This window comes from Mastomys coucha, unplaced genomic scaffold, assembly GCF_008632895.1.
Source record: "Mastomys coucha isolate ucsf_1 unplaced genomic scaffold, UCSF_Mcou_1 pScaffold20, whole genome shotgun sequence".
Lineage (NCBI taxonomy): Eukaryota > Metazoa > Chordata > Mammalia > Rodentia > Muridae > Mastomys > Mastomys coucha.
This window is the reverse complement of record NW_022196903.1, coordinates 143657522-143683952: the sequence shown is the minus strand read 5'-3', so window position 1 is coordinate 143683952 and position 26431 is coordinate 143657522. Positions and strand designations below refer to the sequence as shown.

Here is a 26431-nt window from a genome sequence, read left to right as displayed (position 1 = left end):
GGAAGAAAGATTTTAGGAAACAAGAGCTTTGTGGCTTCATGCTGGGTTTAGGTAAACTGCAGCTACTTCTCACCTGGTAGGTATGAGACAAAGCAGGAAACATGACAAACATTGTAGAACACTATTGTTAGCTGGCACATCCTCCTCAGTGGGAAAGTTAAAAACAAAAACAAAAAACAAACAAACAAAAAAGGAAACAACAACAATAACAAAACCCACAGCAGTATTAGTGAAGGTTCTCTAGATGAACAGAATTGGCAGAAGGTATCTCTCTACATATGCAGAAAGTGGAATTTTAGACTGGCTCACAAGCTGTGGTCCAACTAGTCTGACAATGGCTGTCAACCAATGGAAAGTTGAAGAATCCAGTAGTGGTTCAAACCATGTGTCTGCATATCTTAGTTGGTCTACAGTATATACCAGAATTCCAGAGAAGAAGGCTTTAATACCAGGAAAACAAAACAAAACAAAACAAAACAAAACCACCACCATCACCACCACCACCACCACCACCACCACCACCACCACCACCACCACAAAAACTTGCTAGCCAGAAGCAGGACAAGCGAAGAGAAAGAGCTACCATCTTCAATGTCTTTTATATACTATAGACTGCCACCAGAAGCTGTGGTCTAGATTAAAGATGGGTATTATCACCTCAAAAAATCTAGGTTAAAGAAGGGGTTTCTCATTTCAAAAGCTATAATTAAGAAAAATCACGCATAGTACTCAAACTCTTTCAGCTTTAGTTTCACATACAGATTTTCCTACTTTTATGAATGATAAGTTAAATCCTCTCTAAATATGGTCATAATGTCAAAGCTAAGATATTTAAGGGTATTCTTAGCTCAAAGTCAGCAGAAATATATGTAAACTATAAAAATGATAGACAAAAATGCCTCTGGAATGTTCACCTTATATTATAAGGTCTAAGATGAAAATGCAGTAAATGACACAGTGAAAGTAGATTGCTCAGGAGACAAGGCTCACTGTTGATTATGATGTGTGATCTAACATAAATGTATCAATGCCACAAATTCAGAAAACATCAAGAAAAGTCACATATCAGAAATGTGGACACTTCTTCAGAGAACACACATTCAGAAAACATCAAGGAAAAGTCACCTATCAGAACTGTGGACACTTTTCTTAGAGGAACAGCTTTGCTGAGCTATATTAACCTCACAATAGGGCTGCTTTAGCCTCTGAGTAGGCTGGCTTCCATGCAGGACCAGAAAGAGTTCATTTTAACTAGATCTGGCTGCTGTCTGTCATATATATATATATATATATATATATATATATATATATATATGTATATATATACATATATATTCACTATATAGAATTGTATTCTTAAGTTTTATTCTATCTATCTATCTATCTATCTATCTATCTATCTATCTATCTACATGGGTGTTTGCTCGCTTTCATGTGTCTGTATGCAGTACCAACAGAGACCAGAAGAAGGAAGGAGATGCCTGGGAGTGGAGTCCCAGCAAATGGTTAGCTACTATGTGGTTTCTGGCCATGGAGCCTGGGACCTCAATAACTGTGGGAGTAGGTGTATCTTTGACTATTTTGTCTGCTTTTGGGACACTTTTCATGTTAGGTGGCCTTGTCTGCTTTGGTGTGAAGGTTGTTGCCTTGTCTTATTATGTTTTATTTTGTCATGTTTGGTTATATATATATATATATATATATATATATATATATATATATATATGAAGAGACAGTTAGATTGCCAGAGGCAAAAGCTTCCTGGCTTTAACTTGTGAGCTCAAGTGATCTTTCCCATCTTCCCACCTCCATATTTCCAATAACTATGGCAGAGAAGTGTCAATGTAACTGGATTAAAAAAGACTTTCTTGATGTTTCTGGAGGCTGGCCAATTCTTAAGCTTTAGGAATTTAAAAAACTATTGGTATTACTGTATAAGAGAAGGCCAAGTATCAAATAGATTTGTAGGTCCAACCTCCTAGAACAAAAGCAAAAATAACAAAAACAGTAGTTTTTAGAAGAGGGAATGATTTTTTAAAAATATTTATTAATTTATTTTTATGAGTACACTGTAGCTGTACAGATAGCTGTGAGCCATCATGTGGCTGCTGGGAATTGAACTCAGGAGGGCCCGCTTGCTCTGGCCCCACTCGCTCTGGCTTAATATACTGTAGCTGTCTTCAGACACACAGAAGAGGGCGTCAGATCTCATTACAGGTAGTTGTGAGCCACCATGTGGTTGCTGGGATCTGAACTCAGGACCTTCGGAAGAGCAGGCAGTGCTCTTATCTGCTGAGCCATCTCACCAGCCCGGGAATGATTTTTAAGACACTTTATTTTTAATGTTTTCTGTGCCAAAGATGAAGAGGCAACTTTAACCAGGCCCATAAATTTGATCAGTAATAAGGGTTTCATTTTTGTTCATTGGCACTTCATATAAACCCATACTTGCCTGTTTCCTCCTCAACCCTGCACCACTGTAAAATGAAACAGAATCAAAGCAGTTGATCCCCAGAGCAGCTGATATACTATGATTTATATTGTAGGAGGGTCCAGTAAAAGTGACCTCTCTCAAGTTTGCTGGCTTAGCTCTTTCCTATGTAAAAGAAAAAAGAACCACCTCCATAATTCCTTCCTTTCATTAAAAGTGTTTCCTGTATTAATACTTTTTTTTTTAGTTTAATTTAGCTAGGTGTATTTTCCTGCCAAAATACCCTTTAAGAAAACATTATGAGTTTGGAAATGGAAAATGAAGTTGATACACATCACAAAAGTATGCAGAAATGTTAAGACAAATAATATCTTATATTGGATAAAAATATATAAGCATATAGTGATTCCTATACTTTTTATTTGTTGTAGGTATAAATGAAAATGGCAAACAGAAAAATTGTAAACTAATGAAAATTTAGCATTGATGAAATAAACAAAAGATAATCCATTTATTTACTGGAAAAAGTTTTGCAATACAATATGGTCAATTGGTAAGATTAACCAAGATAATAATTATTAGTATCTAGTTATTTCCTTAGCAATGGGGTGCCTTTCACACATATTGAGTGCACAGAAACAAACATATGAGATAAGGATTCTCCCTTGAGAGATTCATTTAGGATTATCTACAAAAAAGTAAAAAGAACAGCAAACAATAAAGTTATAAGAATTTTCTGTACTTAAATGCATGTGTCTTTGATAATTTCTCTAATGTTTGAATTTCAAAAATAATTAGCAAGAAAGGCATTTCTTAAATTAATCTTTCAGTCATGTTCTCATGGTATTATTATTATTTGATAGAAACACTTCACAATGTTTACTCCCCAAAGGCATAATAATAAAGGTTGGAATAACTGAATCATTACAAGAATAATCATACAGTGTAGAAATTAGGTTTGAACACACACAACAGAAATTTTAACATGGGAAAGAAGCACAGCATCAGAATCACATCTTCACATATGCATAGCCATGCAAATAAAGACACTGAATATATTACAAAAAAGTCTTAAAATACTTTCAAAATTGTTTAATGGACTCTAACAGTCAGACCATTGAGCTTAAAAGTTCTGTGGCAATACAATTAAAAAGTATTTCCTCTGATATGACACACAGTCATAGCTATGAACCCAATGATTCCTCTGTTTCTCCCTTAAAAGATAAAGACTTGTCAACACAGCAGTGTCATTTCCCTTAACTTCATAGTTCTCTGATAAAGACTTTTTGGGAGGCAGGTAGATCTCTGTGAATTTAAGGTCAGCCTGATCTACAGAGTGAGTTCCAGGACAGCCAGGAGTATACAGAGAAACTCTATCTAAAAAATAAATAAATAAATACATAAAATAAAATAAAATGTAAAAAAATTATTTTTTTGAAACAAACAAACAAAAAAAGGCATACATCCATACTAAGAAACATCAAATTTACTTCTCAACGGTCTCATCAGAGAGGTATATTGAGCAGAGGCTGATTATGTACAGAAGTTAAAATAAAAATAAATTCTCAGCAAATCTACATTTGCTGGAGCAATCAAACTCCAATTTCAGAAATTATCCAAATCAGCAGGTCATTTAAGCTTCAGTTCAAATGTGGTAGATTATTAAATAACTCCATCTGAGAGATGTAAAAATAAAATTGAGGGATAAAGCCATGCACTTCAGTATGGAAAGGAGACCCAGTGCATGTAACAGCCTCCTTCATTCCTAATGGCAAGATCAAAAGTAAGATTTCTATATAGAGTCAATATTATGGATATGGGAAAGCTTACATGATGTGAAATATTTCATGCAAACATCTTATACTCTTGCTTTACACTAATGGAGGTTAATTGCTTGCTCCTCATAAACAGATTGTCATTTCTGAAAAATCCCAAATTTAAGAACATTTTTAATTTTAACACCAATTACATCGTTACTTTATATCTTGAGTAATAAAAGAGATATCTTATTTGAAATCTTTTGGGGATTAAAGTAAAAAACAGGTTACAAGATATTAGGGACTATGATAATTAAAATAACATTTAAAGATAAATTTATTTTCCAAAAACTCATCATATCAAAAGAATGGATATGGTAACTCAGGAGCTAGGACACTGATTTTGAAGTAAGTACTTTTCAACCTTGGCACTGGCTATGCTGACTAGCATGACTTCAGTAGCTTTCTGCTTTATTTGAAAAGTCATAAATTTTGCAGCCTTAATGCAAGATATTTTAAATCACTCTGATTTATTAAAAACAAAAGTTTTAAACATTGTGGGTTTTACAAATTTAATTGTATGTACAATATTAATTCATTTGTGACATCCTTGGATTGAATGAACAGGATTTTATTCAGGGAAATATCAGTGTTTGTTTGCAGTGCAGTGGGTGCTATCTTCTCACACAGGTTCAGCAAACACCCCATGGCTGAATTACTCCTTACTCCGGCCCATTGATTTCTTTGTAAGAAAGATTAAATCTTTTGTCTGAATTATACAGTAAAACTTGACATTTATCACAGTTGAAAATATATTTGATTTGTTCATATAATTATTTGTAACCTGTACTTGGTTACTAGAGAGGATTTCATTCAATATAGTATATAAGGGAACATCCACATTCTTAGCTAGTTTAATAGACCAATTGTTCATGCTTACCTAATAGAGAAGGGCTTATCTGTATAAGAACATGTTCTACAGCATAGATAAAGCAAATGTTAAAGACAGAAGATTTTTGTGAGTAAATAAAATTTAAAAAGTATTTGTCTTCTCTACAAGATTGCATTTATTCTATTTATGAAGTTTTCTTGGGTATATTTGTTTTTTAGACTCTGACACTGAAGCTTCTTTAAATGAAGTTGCTGCACTTCAGATAATTTTAAAGAAATCCTTCTAAAAATAATAAATATCTTAGAAAATTAAGATTGTTATCCTAGTTTAAAAGTAAAAATATTCCATGACCAATCAGTAAAAATTCAATATATTTTAAATTTTAAAACAAAAGAATCATAGAATTGTGGACTCCTAGGATTATATATTATTGTAAATTGTCTATACTTACAAAGACTACCAGTATCATTCTAGTTTTTAAAAACAAATCTTTATAACTATCCAATGATTAATTTTCCACTTTAAAATATCTCTTTCCTACAGGCAATATTAACCCTTCTCATTTAGTCTTATAGGCTCTGTAGCTACTTTCTGTCATTTGTTAAATTCTTTTTGTTGGATTTCATTATTGTACCTCTTCTCCTTTAGGCAAATATAAAGTATAATTTCCAAATAAGTCTTTTCTTCATTCCTTTATAGACATATTCTCTAGAAGTTTTCAAAATTCATTTTTCCTCCTTCTCCTTCTTTTAAATCCAGAATTAGATAATGCAAAAGGTTTATACATCCAAAGTTTTGTTCATGCTCCTAAGCACTTAGGTCAAAAGCAATTTATTGCTTCTTTTTGTTTTACTATTATGTTTTAATGAAAATCCTTAGTGAGAAAGCATTTCTGCATACTAATTCATGTATTCAGCTTTGTAATTGTGCTTACATTAAAAAAAAAAAAAGTGGGAACCAATAAGATGGCTCAGCAGGTACAGATGTTTTCCACTAGGCTTGATAATCTAAGTTCAATCCCTGGGATCCACACAGTTGTGGGAGAGAAGCAACTTCTATAGGTTTTCCTCTGACTTACACACACACACACACACACACACACACACACACACACACACACACACTACAATGTAATGAAATTTTATAATAATAGTTGGTTACTTTGATAACTAATTTTAAACATCACCTCTCACTTTTGTTCAAAATGTCTATAACAATTAGCATTTGTAGAATTTCTATACTTTATATTTTAATATCAAACGCACTGAGATTCATGGATTTTTGTTTCACCAGTTTTCACTTTTTGCATTTTGATATTATCTTTATAGGTACTCATTTTTTATCAGCATTCTACATTTATTCATTGAAAGGGTCTGTAAATAAATAAATATAAATACAGCTCAGTTTAAACTGCATTAAATGATGTTATTATATAAATACATGATAGTCTCTTACTGCTTAGCAATTACTACCTACTTTTGTGCTGAAAATGAGAGATTTTTTTCAAAATTTCTATGTCTTCTTATTAAAGTTCTGTTAAAATTAATATTTTATAATTAATATTTAAAATTAATATTTATAAAATTAATATTTCAAAACAAAAATTTCCACTATATTTAAATAAACAACTAAAATAAAAATTGTTTATAACAGACTGATAAATGTCACATTGGAAGAAGTCAACTCTATTCACAAACACGATGCAGCTATGTCAACAGTGGTTACACAGAGAAGAGATCCACAGTTGAGTTCCCAGTCCAAAGACACAACTTGTTTTGAGGTCCTTATTTCCTCAGGTACAAAATTGACTTTGTAATTCTGACACTTCTTGGGTTTTGAATCATGCTAAGCAAAGGGAAAAAAGAAAAGAAAGAATGGAGGAAGTTGTCTTTAATTGAACGCTGACAAAAATCTGTACTGTCTCACTAATATTGGCACCAGGTAGACTTAACACCATTAAATGAGGAAAATGTATAAGAACAATCAAGCAATACAGGAGGGACTACTATGTGGGGATTCTGATTAATGAGAAGTTCCATAGTATCTATTATTAACCTGATAAAGAACACAACATCTTGGGGTTGCTTTGGTAACTATGACTGGTACTCAACAGGAACATAACAAACAAAAAATATTTCTGCAATGTGCTTTGTGGCTGACAGCTGGCCTTAGGTGGACCACTCCATAAACATGCCACATCTTCCCCTCCACAAGCTGGGTAGCTCTAAAATCGCCATTGTTGGTGTCCTACAACGTTAGTCATCTTTTTGCTAACAGTGAGGACTAGTTCTGTTTTGAAGAGAAGTTAAAGATACTGTTACATGAAAAAAATAAAACCTTTATGGTTTTATGTAAGTTAAGGCTACCTGACAAAGACAAGGAGTCAGGGTTAGGCGCAATTATGTGGGCAGCACTTGAGAAATGAGGAATCCAAGTTAGACCTTACAGCTCAATTAGCTGTTGTCCTTGTTTTCTCAATAATGCAAAAACTAAATTTTTCTATGAAATTCTATTGCCTTAAATAAAGTCATAAAATTACCTAGCAGAATCTGTAAATTAAGTAGGAACATGTCTTATCTCAATATAATATGACTGTAGGCACCTGAGTGTTTGTTAAAAGTAGACAATGAGCTAAGGTTTACTATCTATCTATCATCTATCTATCTATCTATCTATTTTTTTTTTTTTTGGCAAGGAAGATTCATTGTGGAAAAAGAAAACAAACAACAAAACATACACTTTCTGCATAAATTAACTAGCCAAGGCTAACTTACAGTTATTATGTATATATTTTTGCATTTATTGTGATCCCTTTTAGTGGGAAACCCATAGTAAGACCCTAAATTTGGAAAAGTTTAAAAAATTTGTGGTCATTAAATAAGCACATTTATTTCTTTCCTTCAAATAATTTGACCTTCTTTAATACGACCACACACACACACACACACACACACACACACACACACACACACACACAGGAGCAGCACCAATATATCTATCTACTCAACTGCAATTTTAAAAAATTAAAGATACCCTCAAAACTTGATTAAGTCAATGAATCATAGCTTTGCCTCTTTCTTAGATTTACTTAGTAAATGTTTAGTGAAGGACTCTAGTTAAAAAAAATAACGGACAATTAATGAGTTACTGATTAGAAAATAACTGCATAAAGAATATTCATGTAGCAGCAAAATAGTTATTGTTAACATTCTGATGCACCTTATTTGTAATTTTCTGCAAGAAAAAGGACCAGAATCTGGCCAGTTTCAGATTTTAAACTAAATTAAAACTTTAAATAACTAAGTAAACTATGACTCTTTAAAATAAATGAATTCTGCTTACAGAAATTATCTTTATAACCATAAACCATACAGAAAATAAAATATAAAATAAGTATCAATGAAAATTATTAGAATCAACATCTATAGCTGACTTTGGAGTACAGGGAAAGATGATTTTACAGCATATCTATTTTACATTGTCTTGGATCTCTTTTATGCTATGGAGGTAAAGCCAGCTATCTGAAATACACGTTTCATTTCAGTTTCAAGTGAACTGTTGCCATTTGATTGCAGGTCATCTGTGATTCAGAGAAACCTTAAATTGATCACACAAGGGTCTATGCATCATTTTATTCTTCTCTTTTCTTTTCAAAAATGATGGAATCTACATGTACATCTAACATCCAAGAAGAAAACACCTGCCAGATCTTAGGCAATGCCCTCTCTGTGGTTAAAAAACCTTCAGTCCAGATATTCATCCATGAGAGATGAAGACTAGGGGTAAGGAGGCTTGGCGAGACAATGAAGAGGTGCACACTGTGAGCTGGAATGTGGCTGCTCCTTACTGAGGGCAATGTCCGGACTGAAAATGAGAGAGAAGGAAGTTAGTAAAAACAAACTGGTTAAACAGCCAAGTCCACTGACAGTTAGACAAATTATTGTCCTATACATTTTAAACACATGAACAGAAATTTTGTGAAGAAAATAGTTTAAAACCAAAGCATGCCAAAAATGAAGGTTTTTAAAACAAAGCACGGGGGCAGGGGGTAAGAAAGTAAAAAGAAACTTTGAGAACAGATACATGAACTTGTCCCCAAGTCAAGTATTCAGATTTTGCAGTCTCCAACTCCTAGATCTTTGGATTGGCACTAAAGTGTCATTAGATCAGTCCTTATCAAACTTTATAGTGGGTACAAGTCACCCAAAGATCTTGGTAAAGGAGACTTTGAGTTAGCAGGGCCAGGAAAGGACTCAAGTCTGCATTTGTGATGTGCTCACTGTGGTTCAAATGGTGCTAGCCAATGGACCAAGACATCAGAGTTTAGAAGAGACTAGAGTTCTATATTGATGAGGATGATCAATGGAAGAATTATCTTTCCTAATTTTTTTTATTTTTGGTTATGCTTGGAATGAAACCAAGACTTCATACAGTTTGGGCAAGTACTCTGTGACTAAGCCCAACCCATATGGTTAAAATGTAGCAAATACAAAATGGTGGAACAAGGAACAAGAAGATAGTGTATGATTTAACTATTAATGATAAAAGAAAAAACAATATTGGGTTATGTTATCCTTGACCTTCCCAGTAGTCATGATTAAGGAAATAAGTTAACAATAATTTAGAAAGACATTCCTCAGACCTTGTGGTTTCTTTCTGTAAATTGTTGTAAGTTAGAAATAAGTTCTTTCTATGGAATTAAACATAAAACACAGCACAAGTTATAGCAAGCAGTAAGTATTATGGTAGTCATGTTATGCAAGAAGGACCTTGCATGGTTCAGTACTCTTCTTCTGAGAGTGTTTTGCATGGCTAGCTGAGGAATGTGGCAATAGCCTGAGCAAGGATTAAAGTTCAGTTGCCCCAACAACTTGTTGTGTCATTCATGATGACATAAAATTATTTTCATTATTTCAAATTTCTTATAAAGTGAAATAATATTGTAAACCATAGTATTAGCATTTTAAGTTTGTATAAAATGCAGTAATGTCATATGTATTTTATGCCTATATACTAACTTATAAGAAACACATTCTTGACTGACAGGTTAATGAATTATTTTTAAAATAAACATTTGATACATTATTTCTTAGAAAATTACACAAATTTAGTTTTGATTTTGATTGCTAAATATTTTTAGAAGACTTATTATTCAACCTTTACCACAAATAAGTTAACTTTTCACTAGAAGATGATGGAGCAGTGAGCTTAACACTTCATGTTGTCTCTCTTTTTTAAGGTTTATTTATTTTATTTATTTAAGTACACTGTTGCTGTCTTCAGCCACACCAGAAGAGGGGATCAGGTCCCATTACAGATGGTTGTAAGCCACTATGTGGTTGCTGGGAATTGAACTCAGAACCTCTGGAAGAACAGTCAGTGCTCTTAATCACTGATCCATCTCTCTCGAGCTTAACACTTCATTACTAAGGTTTTCAGGTATTAAGTTGGATATATCTTCAGGAAGTTTGATAAATCTTCAAAAAGCTTATTTTTTTCTTTATCTTCTTCCTGGTAAACACAACTTAGTAGATGTGCAGATGTGATAAACATTAAACATTTTTATATATTTAAATATTATGTCCAAGGCTACAACACCATTTCCCATTGCATCATAATTATAAAATTTTAAATAACTTAGAATAGAATCAGCCTGCAAAAAGTACAAAATTTAACAATAAACAACATAGGAAGACTATGTTTCAAAAAACAAAACCATATGTGGAAAAGTTCTACATTTTCAGTGTAAGAACACTGTTTATTAAGAAATCACTTTAAGTTCTGTGCCCCAGTGTAGGGGAATGCCAGGGCCAAGAAGTGGGAGAGGGTTGGGTGGCAGGCATGGAGAGGGGGGGAGGCAACAGGGGTCTGTTCTTGTTGTTTTTGTTTGTTTGTTTGTTTTTTGGAGGGGAAACTGGGAAAGGAGAAATTTACATGTAAATAAAGAAAATATCCAATAAAAAAATCACCTTAAAAGTTATGTGAGATTACATATATATAGCCCTGAATTTAATCTATAGTACTAAAAAAAGTTACAAAAATTACATAAATATATACATATAAATGGGAAGGAAGTAAACTTTTTTTTCAAAATGAGAAAGTCAGAGAACACCTGATCTGAAATCACTTAACATTCCTAGAAATTTTTCTCATGTTTTCAACTGAAAGAAACTGAGTCAGCATAACTTAAACATGCTTTTTTTTTTTTTTTTTTTTTTTTACCAACTGTAGGTACAATGACTGGTTCCTTATCTGAGGTACAGCCATTCTCTACAGTGGACAGGGCATAGGTGTTAGGTTACTTGGCTCAATTGTACTAAAAAATACGTGGCATCTGGCAGTCGTTTTGTCTGCCTAAACCTAGACTTCCTCCTTTAGAGGAATAATAGCTGCTTAGCCCATAGGAGAATCACAATGACTAACACATGTGAAGAACTTATCCTTGCCTGATACCCAGTAAGAGTTCTAATGTTGGTTGTATATTGCCTTTCTTGCCCAGAAGGACTAAGAGGGCAGTGCAGAACTAACTATGATCCTCTTACAGCAGAAACCATTCAGAACCCAAGCCACCCTGAAGAAGAGTCCTTTCAAAACCTCTGTGTATTAATAATTTCTTTGTGTGAACTATAACAATGGAGAAAAGTTTGCTTTGGACATGCTATGTCTACATGGATAGAAACTAGGCTGTCTGTAATTCTCTAAGTTGATTTTCTTCCACCAAATCACTCCCATGGAGACAGGAAGCACCTAAATTTAGTAATCTTAGAAGAGAAGGAATACATCTGCATTACTGCCTTATTGAAATTCTTAAAGCAGTAGTATTACAACTCTGTCCAAGAAAACTAGATTTGTCACAAAATAAACAAGATTTTGGTCAGGGATGGCAGTGTACAAAGTGTTAGTGCTAACAACAGACAGGGCAGATGTGTCAGGCCCTTATCACTGAATTCCTCCAATGTCCATTTTCCTCCTTACCTTGCAAATAATAATAATAATAATAATAATAATAATAATAATAATAATAATAATAATAATGATGATAAACATAACCAACAGAAGCAGCTTTCCAATATTATACATGTAGGAGTATAAGAGGTAGAATTTCAAGCTAGAAGTCTGACTCCAAAGCTCATTTACTCACACATGTAGTCTGCATTCATGGAACATCTGCATTGACACTACCCTAGTGCCCCAATTGAGGGAGGCTGCTTTGTGGAATCTAGACTACAGGTTTCTAGGTCTCCAAACACTATACTATATTACAGAGTGCCCCTCAGATCAACTTGAACATTCACACTAATATTCACTTACTTATATAATTGAAATTATCCAGAATTTCTGGATACTGCTGTAAATGCCATCAATACATTAATAAAGAACATTTCTGAGGGTCTGAGGAGATGGTCAGTAATTAAGAATATGTTATTCTTATAGAGGACCTGTGTTCAATTCTCAGCACCCACACGGTACTTTACAACCATCTCTAACTCTACTTCCAGGAGATCCAATGCCCTCTTCTGACCTCCCCAAGTACCAAACCTACATGTGCTGTACATACATATATACAAGCAAAACATTCACACATAAAAAAATAAAGTCAATAAATCTAAAAAAATTCGTTCTGAGATAAATATCCTCTCACATGAAGTGGTATTGATCAGCTTTCTAAGAGACATTAATCAGAGGACACTGTCTAGTGACTATTTAACAATGTACTTTGGAGGTTGGGAATGCAGCTCAGTAGTAGACGCCTTGACCTAACATATGAGAGAGCACAGGTTCAGTCTACAACACTGGGGGCAGTGTTCTACTTACTTAGGCAATAGACCACATAACACACTAGCTTGGGATATACTGCTTCTGTATTGGTGATTATCCAGCAAAGGCATGATCACATATAGTCTGCAACTAACAGCTACTCATCTCAGACATACACATGGAGCTATGTTTGAGTTGGTCCTTGCTTGATACAAGCCCTCCTCTGGTAGGAGAACAAAAGATACATTAATGTATATTAATAAGTAGACTATAAAGATCACATCCAGACTCCAGAAGCTTGGTACCAACAGAAATGAAGTATGTGAGGATGAAAGACACTGTGGAGATGAGGAGGTTCTGATGGGAAGATTCTAGGCTGTGGGTAGTCACTCAGGATGAAGGGAACTAGTAACTATTTTGGAGAGCCTAAAAATCAAATATGAATTGTCAGCAAACTCTCCAGTTCAGTGCCTAGGAACTCTAGGAAGTTTTAAACATGCCTTTAAAATACTTCATTTCAGATAAAGGGAAATTAATCACTGCAAATATTCTTTGGGAAATTCAGATTTGAGTTTTTTCTCCCCATTTTCCTCCTTTCCTCTTTTTCTTTTATATATTTTGGAGACAGAGTTATTCAACATTAAAAGCTGGCCTTGAATTCACTATATAACTCATTCTGATTCAAACTCAACCTCTTACCACAGGCTCCAACGTGCTCAAATTATAGGTATGTACTATCACAAATGGTTTTTCAATTCAGTTTTAACAATAGGACTCAGTAAACAGAAAATGGAAACCATTAAAACTGTCCTAGAATGGACACTAGATAAGTTTCATATATAATTTCATATATTTTCCATTTGTTTACCTAAGAAATGTATTTGAAGGACAAAAAGATAAAACAAAAGTAGGTCAAATAACTTAACAATTACATGTTTAAGAATGGAGGCAATGAAACCTTGGAATAACCCAAGTATTTGCTCACAAAGGGGAAATGAAGCAGCCTCTATTCTATCAGCTAGTGGTTGATGACATAGCACTAACTCCTGTGCATGCTCATAGGAAATATGAACAAGGGTGAAGTCATGTAGCCAATTCATGAAAAACATGCAATAACATATAAAGATGCATAGGTAGTTATGGTCTTGGGAAGGGGAGCTGACATGCAGCTGGTAGAAGGAAGGACCTGTGAATTTACCTGACAGTTGGGTAGTCTTGCCTCCCAGCTAGTTGTGAGCACTGTGGCGGTACGGAGGCAGCAGGCTGCTGACAATCTACAAGAAACTAATAAATTAGACATGTATACAAAGAGATGACATAAAGGTGTTAGCAACAATAACTAAATCAGTTGCCTGAGATTTAGTGAGGAATGGAGCATTCACTTAGAAACATCTAGATTAAGTGTGTTTTTTTTTTCTTGACTAATGCCAACAGAAAAGACTGAATTTTTAATTAATACAATATTAGAAAAAAACTAATGACATAAAATTAGTAGCAAGATTTTAAAAGTACATTACTTCCTATGGCCCTTCATATTTGGTGTTTTGATTACTCTAAAATCAGATCTATTAATATTAAAAATTTTAACTTCTGAACTTGAACATAATGCTGATTATTTAATTAGCAAATAGATATGCTGTTCAAAAATGAAATATATTCAGGAGATAGATTTTATTGTCAGGGCATATAGTAATATTGTTAAACTCACAGATATTTTGAGAAAGCCAAACAATATTTTATTAACAATATTTTAACAAGAAAATTATATTTACAGTTTTCTGAAAATTGATTGTATGTGTAACAAATAATTGTTAGCAGAAGTCTTAGATGGTTCATTATATAATAAAAGTTTAATAAACAGGACTGATGAAGGAAACCAGCCTTATTAATGTTGCTCACTTTGTTTTGTTTTTATTACTTTAAAGTCACATACTATAACTCACATTAGATTAAGTAAATTGTATAACTTGTCATTATGTTAATCAACAATTCCAAGAAAATAGGTATATAAACCACCAGAAATCAGTCTGCTTTCTGGCACTGGGTTCACAATATTAGAAACATGCAAGAGGCTATTTGCAAATACAAACATAATATTTTTGCAAAAAATCTAAAAAAAAAAGTAAAAATGAGAGTTGACTTGAAAATTACTCTTAAAGCATTTTCTTTGGTGAACTGTTTAGATATGCAAAAATATAAAGCCAAATCATCTCAAATTCTGGATTTACAGGCTTGAGTTAAGATTCTATTGACAAATTTAGAAAGCTACTGAATTTTAATTGATTCACCAGATATGCAATTTTTAAGTAAGCCAAGTTCATGCTGCCCTTCTTTAAGTACAGTGGAAGGAAAAATGGCCTGGACATGTACTCTGTAATCTTTATGCTTGTCAGCAAGGGATAAATGAAACATTTCTAAAGTAGAGTTAACCTTTGTTGAATAGCAATTCTTAGAATCAATTGGAATATCAAAATTAATATTTTTCAAATCTCTCTATGCCAGAAATAATTTCTCGGCCAATGTAGTCATGGCTTATCATGCATTGAAAATATCCCTTCTGATAATATGTAGGAAGCAGATGATCAAGACCACAATGCACTCTCTTAATAAGCTGCCTGATTTGGTAGCTCTTTACATTTATAGTGAACATTATGTTCTCTTACCTTTTTAAAGATTTATTTATTTTTATTTTATGTGTATGAGTATTTGCCTACATGTACATATAGTATATGTATCATGTGTATGCCTGGTGCCCACAGAGGTCAGAAGAGGGTGTCAGATCCCCCTGGAATTACAGGTACAGGCAGTTGTGAACCATGTAAATAGAAGTGATTTAGGTCTTCTCTAAGAGCAACAAATTAAGAAACCACTGGAACATCTCTCCGGTCTTATATTCTCTTTTAAAAAGAAATCACTTTGTTGGGCATGGTGGTATACGTCTACCAGCACTTGGGAGGCAGAATAAAGCAGATCTTTTGACTTCAAGGCTATCCTGTTTTACATAGTGAATTCCAAGCCAGCAAAAACTGTATAATGAGACTCTGTCTAAAATAATAATAAGTAAATAAAAAAATATAGAAATCACCGCTTGTTATTGTTAATATTTTACATTTATAAGTCTTTAACTAAGAGCTATTCTTAGGAGAAAAAAATCAGAATCCAAATGTACAAAACATAATTTATTGATGTGAATAAAACTTTAAAAGCTACATTGCTCTGACTCCATTGTCTCTAAAATCTCTCCTCTTGGGTCCACACACCTTTAGTTATACCCACTTTAAGCCAAACTGAGCCACAATACTTTAACATACACTCTCAAGGTAAAGCAGGTGTTCTAGGAGATAGAAAAGATCTCTTTCAGGCTTTAGTTCCTGATCTTTCAGCAGTGACTATGATCAGGTCAGGAGGCAACTGTGGCTGAATCTCATTATCTTTAAAGCACGAAAGACAGCAATTATGTGGCTTGCAGAGCAACCACAGTAGATACTGTCATTTACTAATCAAGATAGCCTCAATTATTCAATAATCAAATTACTAACTTTATGTTGGAGGCAGTGGGGTCAAAAAAAAAAAAAAAACCAAAGATAACGTGTCTGCTTGATTGAGACAGACAAACATTCAGTGAGCTCTTAACATTAACATGCCATGGAGATGGTGATGATGAGGAAGAAGCAACCGCATCTGAAACTCATTATTGCTTACCATGTGTCAGGCACTGTATTTTCTGGCTACTTAAAGTTCTATCAGTTACCTCCAGAAAGTATCAGGGTAATATAGTGAAGGAATATCATTATACAGTTGAGACACTGATCTGAAGAGAATCAAATACATCAAATGCACAGAACAAGATATAGCATCCAAGAACAGGGATACTGTTTTGTGTTGTTGTTGGTTTTGGCTTTGGTTTATTTAGTTTTTTGATTGTTTGTTTGGTTGGTTTTGGTGGCTGGAAACAATAGATTTCCCTGGAAGAGGAGGTTTTGCTTTAAAGCTTTCTTTCAGGTTTCTACTACTTTTAATCTTTTTGATGCAATTTAGGAAATTCATCAATTTCCTAGAGACCAATGCCTTAGGGAGTCCAGAAACGGAGTAATGGCTGCTTGAGATAGGCGAGAGTAACCTGAATAGAATGAGTTTGAACATTAGGTTTTGGCTCTTCCCTCATCCCACAAGATACTAGGGATATCATTTAGGATTATATGAATACAGTCTGAGCTGTGGAGTATACAGCCTGCCAGGATGAGGAGCTCTAGGCGAGGTTTCCTTGATTACCACATACTCTGTGAAAAGAACAGTGTCACACAAGCATGACTTGTTAAAGCCTATTTTCAAGGTGGGAGATCTAATCCAGCCTGGCTCTTAGTGGAAATGTATCTTCCATACATATTTCCTTCTCTCAGCACCATAAGCTACATCCAGTACTACTCAAGTTTCCATGATAACCATCTAGACCTCTGAGTTTCATTAATACCAAATAATCCAAACTCTTTCTATGAGACATGATGGCAACTTCTCTCATTCTCCTATCATGTAGCTCCCTCACCCTAGAGGACAGAGTCCAGAGACATCTTTTTAACCTTGAGGTGGATGAAAAGGAAACCATATGTAGTCTGGTATGACTATAGAAGAGTAGCACAGAAGACCTGTCCCATCAAAATCATCAAAATTCTATGAAAATAAAATCTGTATGACATTTTTAAGGAAGCTACATTCCACTACTATTTTATGCCAATCTTTATTTATAGGTGATGTTAACAACTCATGTTTCTTGTATCCTGTGCTTATGGATATGTTTAAATGCCAATGAAATATAGGCATACTTATCATATACATATATAGCCATTATTAATATAATGTGTTTATAATTCCAATGAAATAGTTTACATAATTTATTTGTGCTTTGGGAATTTAACCTAGGGCCCTATGCATGCTAAACATTCATTCTACCACTGAGTTGCAACTCTGACTCCTACTTTTTAACATTATATGTTTATCCCTTATGCATTTAGCCTTTTTCTACTTAATGCATCTTTTGAATTCTACTCATTTAATATATAAGCCTCTCTCCTATTTTTATGTATTAATTAAAAAATATGGCAATTTTACTTTGCTATCTACATTTTATACTGGCAACAATAAAGCTATTTCATAAATTTTGATGGATGATTCCAACTTTTTCAACCAGTTATGAATGTAAAAAATTATATAAATAATTCTCTATTTGCCTTAAAAAATTTAAACAGCTGGCTGTTTGTCAAGATTCAGACATAGCACTTACCCTGGTTTTATGCATGAAAAAGAAGCTCAGTCTAACAGAAGGCATTCTTAATGAACTGGTTTTTAGCTGTCACCACTATATTCTGAGCAGATAAACCCTTCAATTTCCTGAAATTTGTCAAAGATCAGGCTTGAGTTTGAGGCTCAAGTTTAGAAAAACTTTTTTTTCTTCTGTATAAGAATTTTTATTTCCACATTCTCTGACACATTTAGTTGTCTACCCTATTGCTTTCATATTCTTTTTCTCCCCAGGCACTTCTTCATTTATTTTGCATGACTTTTTAGTATCTTTCATTCAGCAATGAAATTAAAAAGAAAAAGATAAGTAGCCTTCCCTTCAATGGTCTTCTCATTCCTTTCAAGGCAGTAACTTGTTCTGTGGCCCAACTGGCCTCAAACTCATGATCTAATGGTGTCAGTTCTGAGTGCTAGGATTATAGGTATTACTTCTATATCTAGCTTCTCTCTTCATGTTTTGAAAATAGCAACTCATATTCTCAAATATAGGCATGAGAAAAAATAGGCAAGAGAAATGGAAGTTCATGATTCAAAGAGCATACATGCCTTTTAGTAAGACACATGGTTATTATCTTTGTTAAGTTAGTATACTATTTTTAATATTTTTAATAAAAAACTAATAAATACATCTGAACAATTTCTATTATAGAATGACATTGTTGCAACTTTCAAGTAGGTGTAACTTTGGACCAAAAATAGTATGAACTTTCAGGGAATGGTCAATATTCAATAACAGGTGACTAAACTATTGTATAAAAACAGATATTTGTATAAATATAGAGTATTGTATAAAAACAAATATTTGTATAAATATAGAGTATTTATCTATGACAGATATTTAATAAAAGTTGATAGATTCATGGATTATTTTGATATTCAACAGTGAATATCAAAGCATGGAGACAACCTCTTCTATGTTCTTAGAGAAAGGAAAACAGAGCCTTTGATATGTGTTCTAAAGTGTCCCTCTTTCTTTTTTCTTTTTTTTTTTTTTTGCAAACCTGGACCTGATTTTGATTGACAGAAAAGAAAGAATCAGAATGGAAAAGAAAAACAAGAAAGATGAAACATAATGGTGACTTGTAATGTTCAGAAAGTGCTCTATAGACATGAACTGAACACCTTTCATACAAGGATCTCTGATCCTTATAAAAGGTCAATCAAGTAGATTTTCTCTTTCTTTTTTCCTTTCTTCCTTCCTTTCTTTTTTTTTTTTTTAACTCTTGAAACAGGGTCCCATGTTGGTCGTAAGCTGGTATCTTCCTGCCTTTGTCTCCCAAGTAATATGATTATAAGTATGCACCACAACACTCAATAGATTTAATTTTATTTAGAATACAGAAATGAGGCTTAGAAAGTAAAAGAAGCCTATGCCTGATCATTTTCTACATGACTTTTATAGAGAACAGAAGGCTGTTTTAGTGCTTAGAGAACTGAATATCAAACAGTTAAGTGATTTTCTTAGGACTTGTGGTAGATTAAATATGCTTGGCCCAGGAAGTGGCACTATTAAGAGGTATGGTTTTGTTGGAGGAAGTCTGTCACTGTGGGAGTGGGTTTGGAGACCTTCCTCCTAGCTGCCTGGAAACAGTCTGACTTCCTTTGGATAAAGATGTAGAACTCTCAGCTTCTCCAGCACCATGCCTGTCTGGACGTTGCTGTGCTTCCTGCCATGATGATAATGGACTGAACCTCAGAACATGCGAGCCAGTCCCAATTAAATGTTGTTCTTTATAAGAATTGCCTTGGTCATAGTGTCTCTTCACAGCAATGGAAACCCTAACTAAGATAGGACCTGATAGCATTTCTATTGCTATAATAAATGGCCAGGACAAAAGCAACCTGGGGAGGAAAGGGTTTATTTCTTTGTACAACTTGTAATCCATCAGGAGCCAATGCAGAAGCCACACAGGAATGGCTTGCTTATTGAGTCTGCTTTCTTATACACCCCTAGGACTACCCACCCATGCATCATACACCATGGAATGGGCCGTCCCATATAAATCACTAAGGAAATGTCATAAAGACTTGCCTACAGACCAATCTGTTGGGAGCATTTTCTCAATTATGATTTGTCTTTCCAAATGACTGTAACCTGTGTCAAATCATAAAATTTGTGATATAAAACTAGTCAGCACAGGGCCCAAGTAAGTAACAGTTAGGAGCTTAAGCCCAAGTTACTGACTGTCTTCATATGTTCTTTTGGTATAATGCCCGATGGAGCATGATAGGTCCTGAATTGTATCCTCCCAAAGTTAAATTCTCAACCCAGTACCTCTGAATAGAGTTGTATTTGGAGATGAGACCTTCAGAGAGGTGATTAAGTTAAAATGATGCTATGAAGTTTGGTCCTACTCTATCTGATGCATATCCTTCTGCTGAGAAGACATCAGAGAGACACAAAAATGTATATAACTCAGAAGAAAGACCAAATGTGAATGCAGTAAGAGTGAGACTACCTGAAAGCCAAGGATTCCTCCTGTAGGCGCCTTGACCTTGAATTTAAGATTTTAATGTGGGAAAATAGATAAACAAACAAACAAACAATTTTGTTAAGTTATTTGTTCTGTAGTATTTTATAATCACAGTCCAAAAAAAATGAAAATGCAATTGTAACACCAACTTTCTACCAAGAGTACATCATCAGTCTAATACAACCCATAACAGCCAAGTACTCTCACATTTCTTTACCTTTAAAGTTGTTTCAAGGATAGAAATAAATACATTTTAAGTCTAGAAAACTCAAACCCCAGCAATATATGTAAAAAGATACAACAAATTATAAATGAAAATCCACACTTGTATTTTAGCACTTTTTAGCAATATATGTAATATGTTTTATATATACATGTATATATGTATGTATGTATGTATGTATATTAGAAGCAAAATCTACCAAATCAGTGTTATTAGGGACAACTAAACTGATGACAGAATATAAAATCTGGGAAATTACATTATTAGAAAAATATAAACTTCTATACACTGTGTGTGAAGATAAAAAAAAAAAAAAAAGAATCATTACAACCATGGCTTACAAACACAGGAGGTTGCTGTTCGTGGATAATAACATAAAAGCACTCTCCATGTAATCAGTAGAGACACACTCCGGTTTTTGGGGAAGGTAATGTAGACCTACCATGATAGGTGATGAGCATTCCACAAGGTACTTCCTGCTTTTACCCAGTAAAGCTTCTGTCACCATTTCCTGGCATTCTTTCTGCTGGGAGCTTCCTAGCCTGGAAAGAGTAGAGGCGGGGCACAGAGTAGGACTCTGTGTGGCTTTAAAGTCTGAGGGTCTCCAGACATTCTAGCTCTCTAATTGTACTGAAATGCTGATGATAACTTTCAAAAAAGTCCTAAAAACTTTCTTGCTTTTTCTGAGGGTAAAAAGCTGCTGGCTTAGGCGATTGACACTTTTAGCCTAACAACAGGGGATTAAGTAATGTGGCCCTTGTTCTATCTCAGCAAGAACTGCACAGCTCTAACTTCTAGTAGAAGTCGCAGGAAGAAAAAAAGAACACTTTGAAAAGTGATTATAGAGTTTATTACTAAGTTGTTAAAAGTTTCCTATGAAAGCTATCTAAGAAAAGGGGAAAGTAGAAAGATCCTAAGTGGGGCAAGGAAAAAGTTCTTTTCTTGCTTCTTCTCTCTCGGTTCTGACTCTTCTCTTTTGTTCTCAGCACTTATACATTTTTCAGAATACATGATCACACGTTAAAAAGTTCATCACAAGTTCACACATAAGATAAAATCATAAATCGAAATAGAAGTTTATAACAGAGAATGTTTACATGCATACCATGAGGAGTAATTATCTGGCTAAACATCTATTACCTGTCACAACTCCACAGGTTCACTGAAAGTTAAAAAACCATAACTAAGATACTAGTGAAGTTTGGTATAGATAAACCCAGTTAATATTTTATCTTCTGTCCTAAACCTATAATAAATCATTAGTTCCCTTTTTATGACCTTTGGTTAATTGTTTTACAACCTCTTGGAATGTGCTCTGAGTAGTAGAAAGTCTGGTTAGTATCTAAGAGGCAATTAACTGGTGACACATGGGAGACTGACAGTTCTCATTGCAGTTTTGACTAGCAGAAAAGGATCTAATAGCAGTCCCACTATAAAAGAGCTTAATAACCACTGATTTAATTTTAGAAATTCATATAGGATCATCACTAAGAATTAAGAAGTCATCTATTTATCCACATAGCATCACTACAAGACAATACATCTTTGTAGATCTGTAGAGATCTGCTCAAAAGTAATGGGCTAATACCTAGTGATTGTTATATATATTTAATAATAACAGGAAAGGCATATTAATAGCAGGAATCTTTCCTAAAATGATTTTCTCTTGGGCCTTGACTGTCAGAGCTTCATTGTAGATATAAAATAAAGCAAAATCATTTCAGGAAGATCACCTGCTAGTTATTAGCTTGTCCTATGATGGCTCCTGACATATTTCTACTGCCTTCTCTATCTTATGCTGCTCAACTCTCCTTTTCAGCCTGGTATTCAGAGCATCAGAAAGAACTAAACATTTGTTGTGGCTTGGGGGTCAAAGTCTCCGTAAGCTTATATATTTAAACCCTTGGTCCTCCATTTGTAATGCTGTTTAGGAAATTTTAGGAAATACATTGTTGTGGGAAGGCTTTGAGACTTCATAGCTAAATGAAACTTCTTGTTGGCTCTCTCTGCTTCATGTGTTCTACTGAAATGTTGTCAGCAAACTTCCTGACCCAGCCACCTGCTGCCATGCCTTTCTTATCATTATAGATTCTCCCTTTGGAATTTTAAACCAAAATAAACTCTTCTATACACTTCTTTTGGTCATGGGATTGTATCATAGCAACGTAAAAGTAACTAATACAGTATGGATTTATCTCTGGTATGTCTAGTCCTCAAAAACATTAAGCCTGGACTCTACCACAGAGCCACACACTTATAAAGACATTGTGTTTGGCTTCCTGCTTTGTGGACCAGTAACTAAGTGACAAAAGAAATAATTTTAATCCTCACTTATTCAATAAGTGCAGACTTTAAACAATTTCCAAGGATTTCCATGAAGATCAGGTGAGAGAATGTTTGTGAAAACATGCAGCCCAGAGCCCATTGTTTAGATAACAGGACAAAGGAAAGGAAGATCTGGTTATGAATGATTTTTTTTTTTACTTCAGGAAATAAGTAAATAGGTCACAGAAGCAGCAGGGCAGCTGGGACAAGATCCTTTCTACCTCTGTCTACAACTAGGAGGGACAGTGGATCCACAGCCCTCTGCACCTTCCCCACAAGCAAAGAGTTTGTCTCCAGGAAGTGCTCTGACCCCAGGACTCAGGAGGGACTGCCAATCCACAGCCCTCTGTGCACAAGTCTTACCAGAGGAGAGCTGATCTCCCAGAAGTGCTGACACAGGCTTACAGACCCACAGGAGCAACAAGCTCCAGCCAGAGACAGCAAGAACATCTAACACCAGAGATCAAAACATGGCGAAAGGCAAAAGCAAGAATCTTACCAACAGAAACCAAGACTACTTAGCATCATCAGAACCTAGCACTCCCATCACAGCAAGTCCTGGATACTCCAAAACACTGGAAAAAGCAAGATTTGGATCTAAAACCATATCTCATAATGGTGATAGAGGAATTTAAGAAGGACATAACTCCCTTAAAGAAATACAGGAGAACACCGGTAAAAAGGTATAAGCCCTTAAAGAGGAAACACAAAAATCCTTTAAAGAATTACAGGAGAACATGAGTAAACAAGTAGAAGCCCTTAAAGAGGAAACACAAAAATCCTTTAAAGAATTACAGGAAAGGGATGGAGAGATGGCTCAATGGTTAAGAGTACTGACTGCTCTTCTGCAGGTCCTGAGTTCAAATCCCAGCAACCACATGGTGGCTCATAACCATCCTTAATGAGATATGACATCCTCTTCTGGAGTGTCTGAAGACAGCTACAGTGTACTTACATATAATAAATAAATAATTCTTTTTAAAAAAAGAACTACAGGAAAGCACAACAAAACAGGTGAAGGAGTTGAAAAAAATTACCCACGACCTAAAAATGGAAGTAGAAGCAATTAACAAATCACGAAGAGAGACAACTCTGAAGATAGAAAACCTAGGAAAGAAGTCAGGAGTCATAGATGCAAGCATCACCAACAGAATACAAGAGATAGAAGAGAGGATCTCAGGTGCAGAAGATACCATAGAAAACACTGACACAACAGTCAAAGCAAAGTGCAAAAAGTTCTTAACCGAAAACATCCAGGAAATCCAGGACACAATGAGAAGACCGAACCTAAGGATAATAGGTATAGAAGAGAGTGAAGACTTCCAACTTAAAGGGCCAGTAAATATCTTCAACAAAATTATAGAAGAAAACTTTCCTAACCTAAAGAAAGAGATACCCATGAACATACAAGAAGCCTACAGAACTCCAAATAGTTTGGACCAGAAAAGAAATTCCTCCTACCACATAATAGTCAAAACACCAAATGCACAAAACAAAGAAAGAATATTAAAAGCAGTGAGGGAAAAAAGTCAAGTAACATATACAGGCAGACCTATCAGAATTACATCAGACTTCTCGACAGAGACTATGAAAGCCAGAATGGGCAGATGTCATACAGACCCTAAGAGAACACAAATGCCAGCCCAGGCTACTATACCCAGCAAAAATCTCAATTACCATAGATGCAGAAACCAAAGTATTCTAAGACAAAACCAAATTTACACAGTATCTTCCCACAAATCCAGTCCTTCAAAGGATAATAAATGGAAAACTCCAACATATGGAGGAAAACTACATCCTAGAAAAAGTAAGAAAGGAATCTTACAATAAAACTAAAAGAGGATAGCCACACGAACAGAATTCCAACTCTAACAACAAAAATAACAGGAAACAACAATTACTTTTCCTTAATATCTATTAATATCAATGGACTCAATTCCCCAATAAAAAGACATTGACTATCAGACTGGGTACATAAACAGGACCCAACATTTTGTTGCATACAGGAAATCCACTTCAGTGACAAAGACAGACACTAACTCAGAATAAAAGGCTGGAAAACAATTTTCAAAGCAAATGGTCCCATGAAACAAGCTGGAGTAGCCATTCTAATATTGAATAAAATCGACTTTCAACCTAAAGTGATCAAAAAAGATAAGGAGGGACACTTCTTACTCATCAAAGGTAAGATCTACTGAGATGAACTCTCAATTCTGAACCTCTAAGCTCCAAATGCAAGGGCATCTACATTCATAAAAGAAACTTTACTAAAGCTCAAAGCATACATTGCACCGCACACAGTAATAGTGGGAGACTTCAACACCCCACTCTCTGCAATGGACAGATCATGGAAACAGAAACTAAACAAAGATACAGTGAAGCAAAAAGAAGTTATGAAATATGGATGTAACAGATATCTATAGAACTTTTTATCCTAAAACAAAAGGATATACCTTCTTCTCAGCACCTCATGGTACCTTCTCCAAAATTGACAATATAATCAGCCACAAATTAATAGATATTAAGGAAAAGTAATTGTTGTTTCCTGTTATTTTTGTTGTTGGAGTTGGAATCACAGATAAATCAACAGATACAAGAAGATTGAAATAATTCCTTGCATTCTATCAGATTACCATGGACTAAGGCTGCTCCTCAATAACAACATAAACAATAGAACGCCTACATACATGTGGAAGCTTAACTACACTCTACTCAATGATAACTTGGTCAAGGAAGAAACAAAGAAATTAAAGACTTTCTAGAGTTTAATGAAAATGAAGCCACAACATACCTAAACTTATGGGACACAATAAAAGCAGTCCTAAGAGGAAAACTCATAGCTCTAAGTGCCTCCAAAAAGAAACTGGAGAGAACATACACCAGCAATTTGACAGCACATCTGAAAGCTCTAGAACAAAAAGAAGCAAATTCACCCAAAAGGAGTAGAAGGCAGGAAATAATGAAACTCAGGGCTGAAATTAACCAAATGGAAACAAAAAGAACTATACAAAGAATCAACCAAACCAGGTTCTTTGAGAAAATCAACAACATAGACAAACCCTTAGCCAGACTAACTAGAGGGAACAGAGACAGTATTCTAATTAACAAAATCAGAAATGAAAAGGGAGACATAATAAAATAAACTGAGGAAATCCAAAAAAAAAAATCATCAGATCCTACTACAAAAGCTTATACTCAACAAAAGTGGGAAACCTGGATGAAATGGACAATTTTCTAGACAGATATCAGGTACCAAAGTTAAATCAAGATCAGATA

General features: G+C 34.5%; 1 protein-coding gene across 6 annotated transcripts in view; it reads right to left on the bottom strand.

Moving 5' to 3' along the window:
• Nucleotides 1-2833: 2833 nt before the first annotated feature.
• The window catches only part of Bicd1 (BICD cargo adaptor 1), a 178871-nt gene continuing 155273 nt past the window's right edge, over nt 2834-26431 (bottom strand). For 2 of the 6 annotated variants that reach the window (XM_031384007.1, XM_031384004.1), the window contains 2 exons: nt 14037-14112; nt 8699-8944 (listed from right to left, as the gene is read on the bottom strand). In XM_031384007.1, coding sequence (XP_031239867.1) covers nt 14065-14112 — 48 coding nt within the window. In that variant the 3' untranslated portion in view covers nt 8699-8944; nt 14037-14064. Of the gene's footprint in view, nt 8945-14036; nt 14123-26431 lie in introns of all 6 variants that reach the window. The other 4 variants (XM_031384003.1, XM_031384005.1, XM_031384006.1 and 1 more) reach the window with 4 other exon arrangements.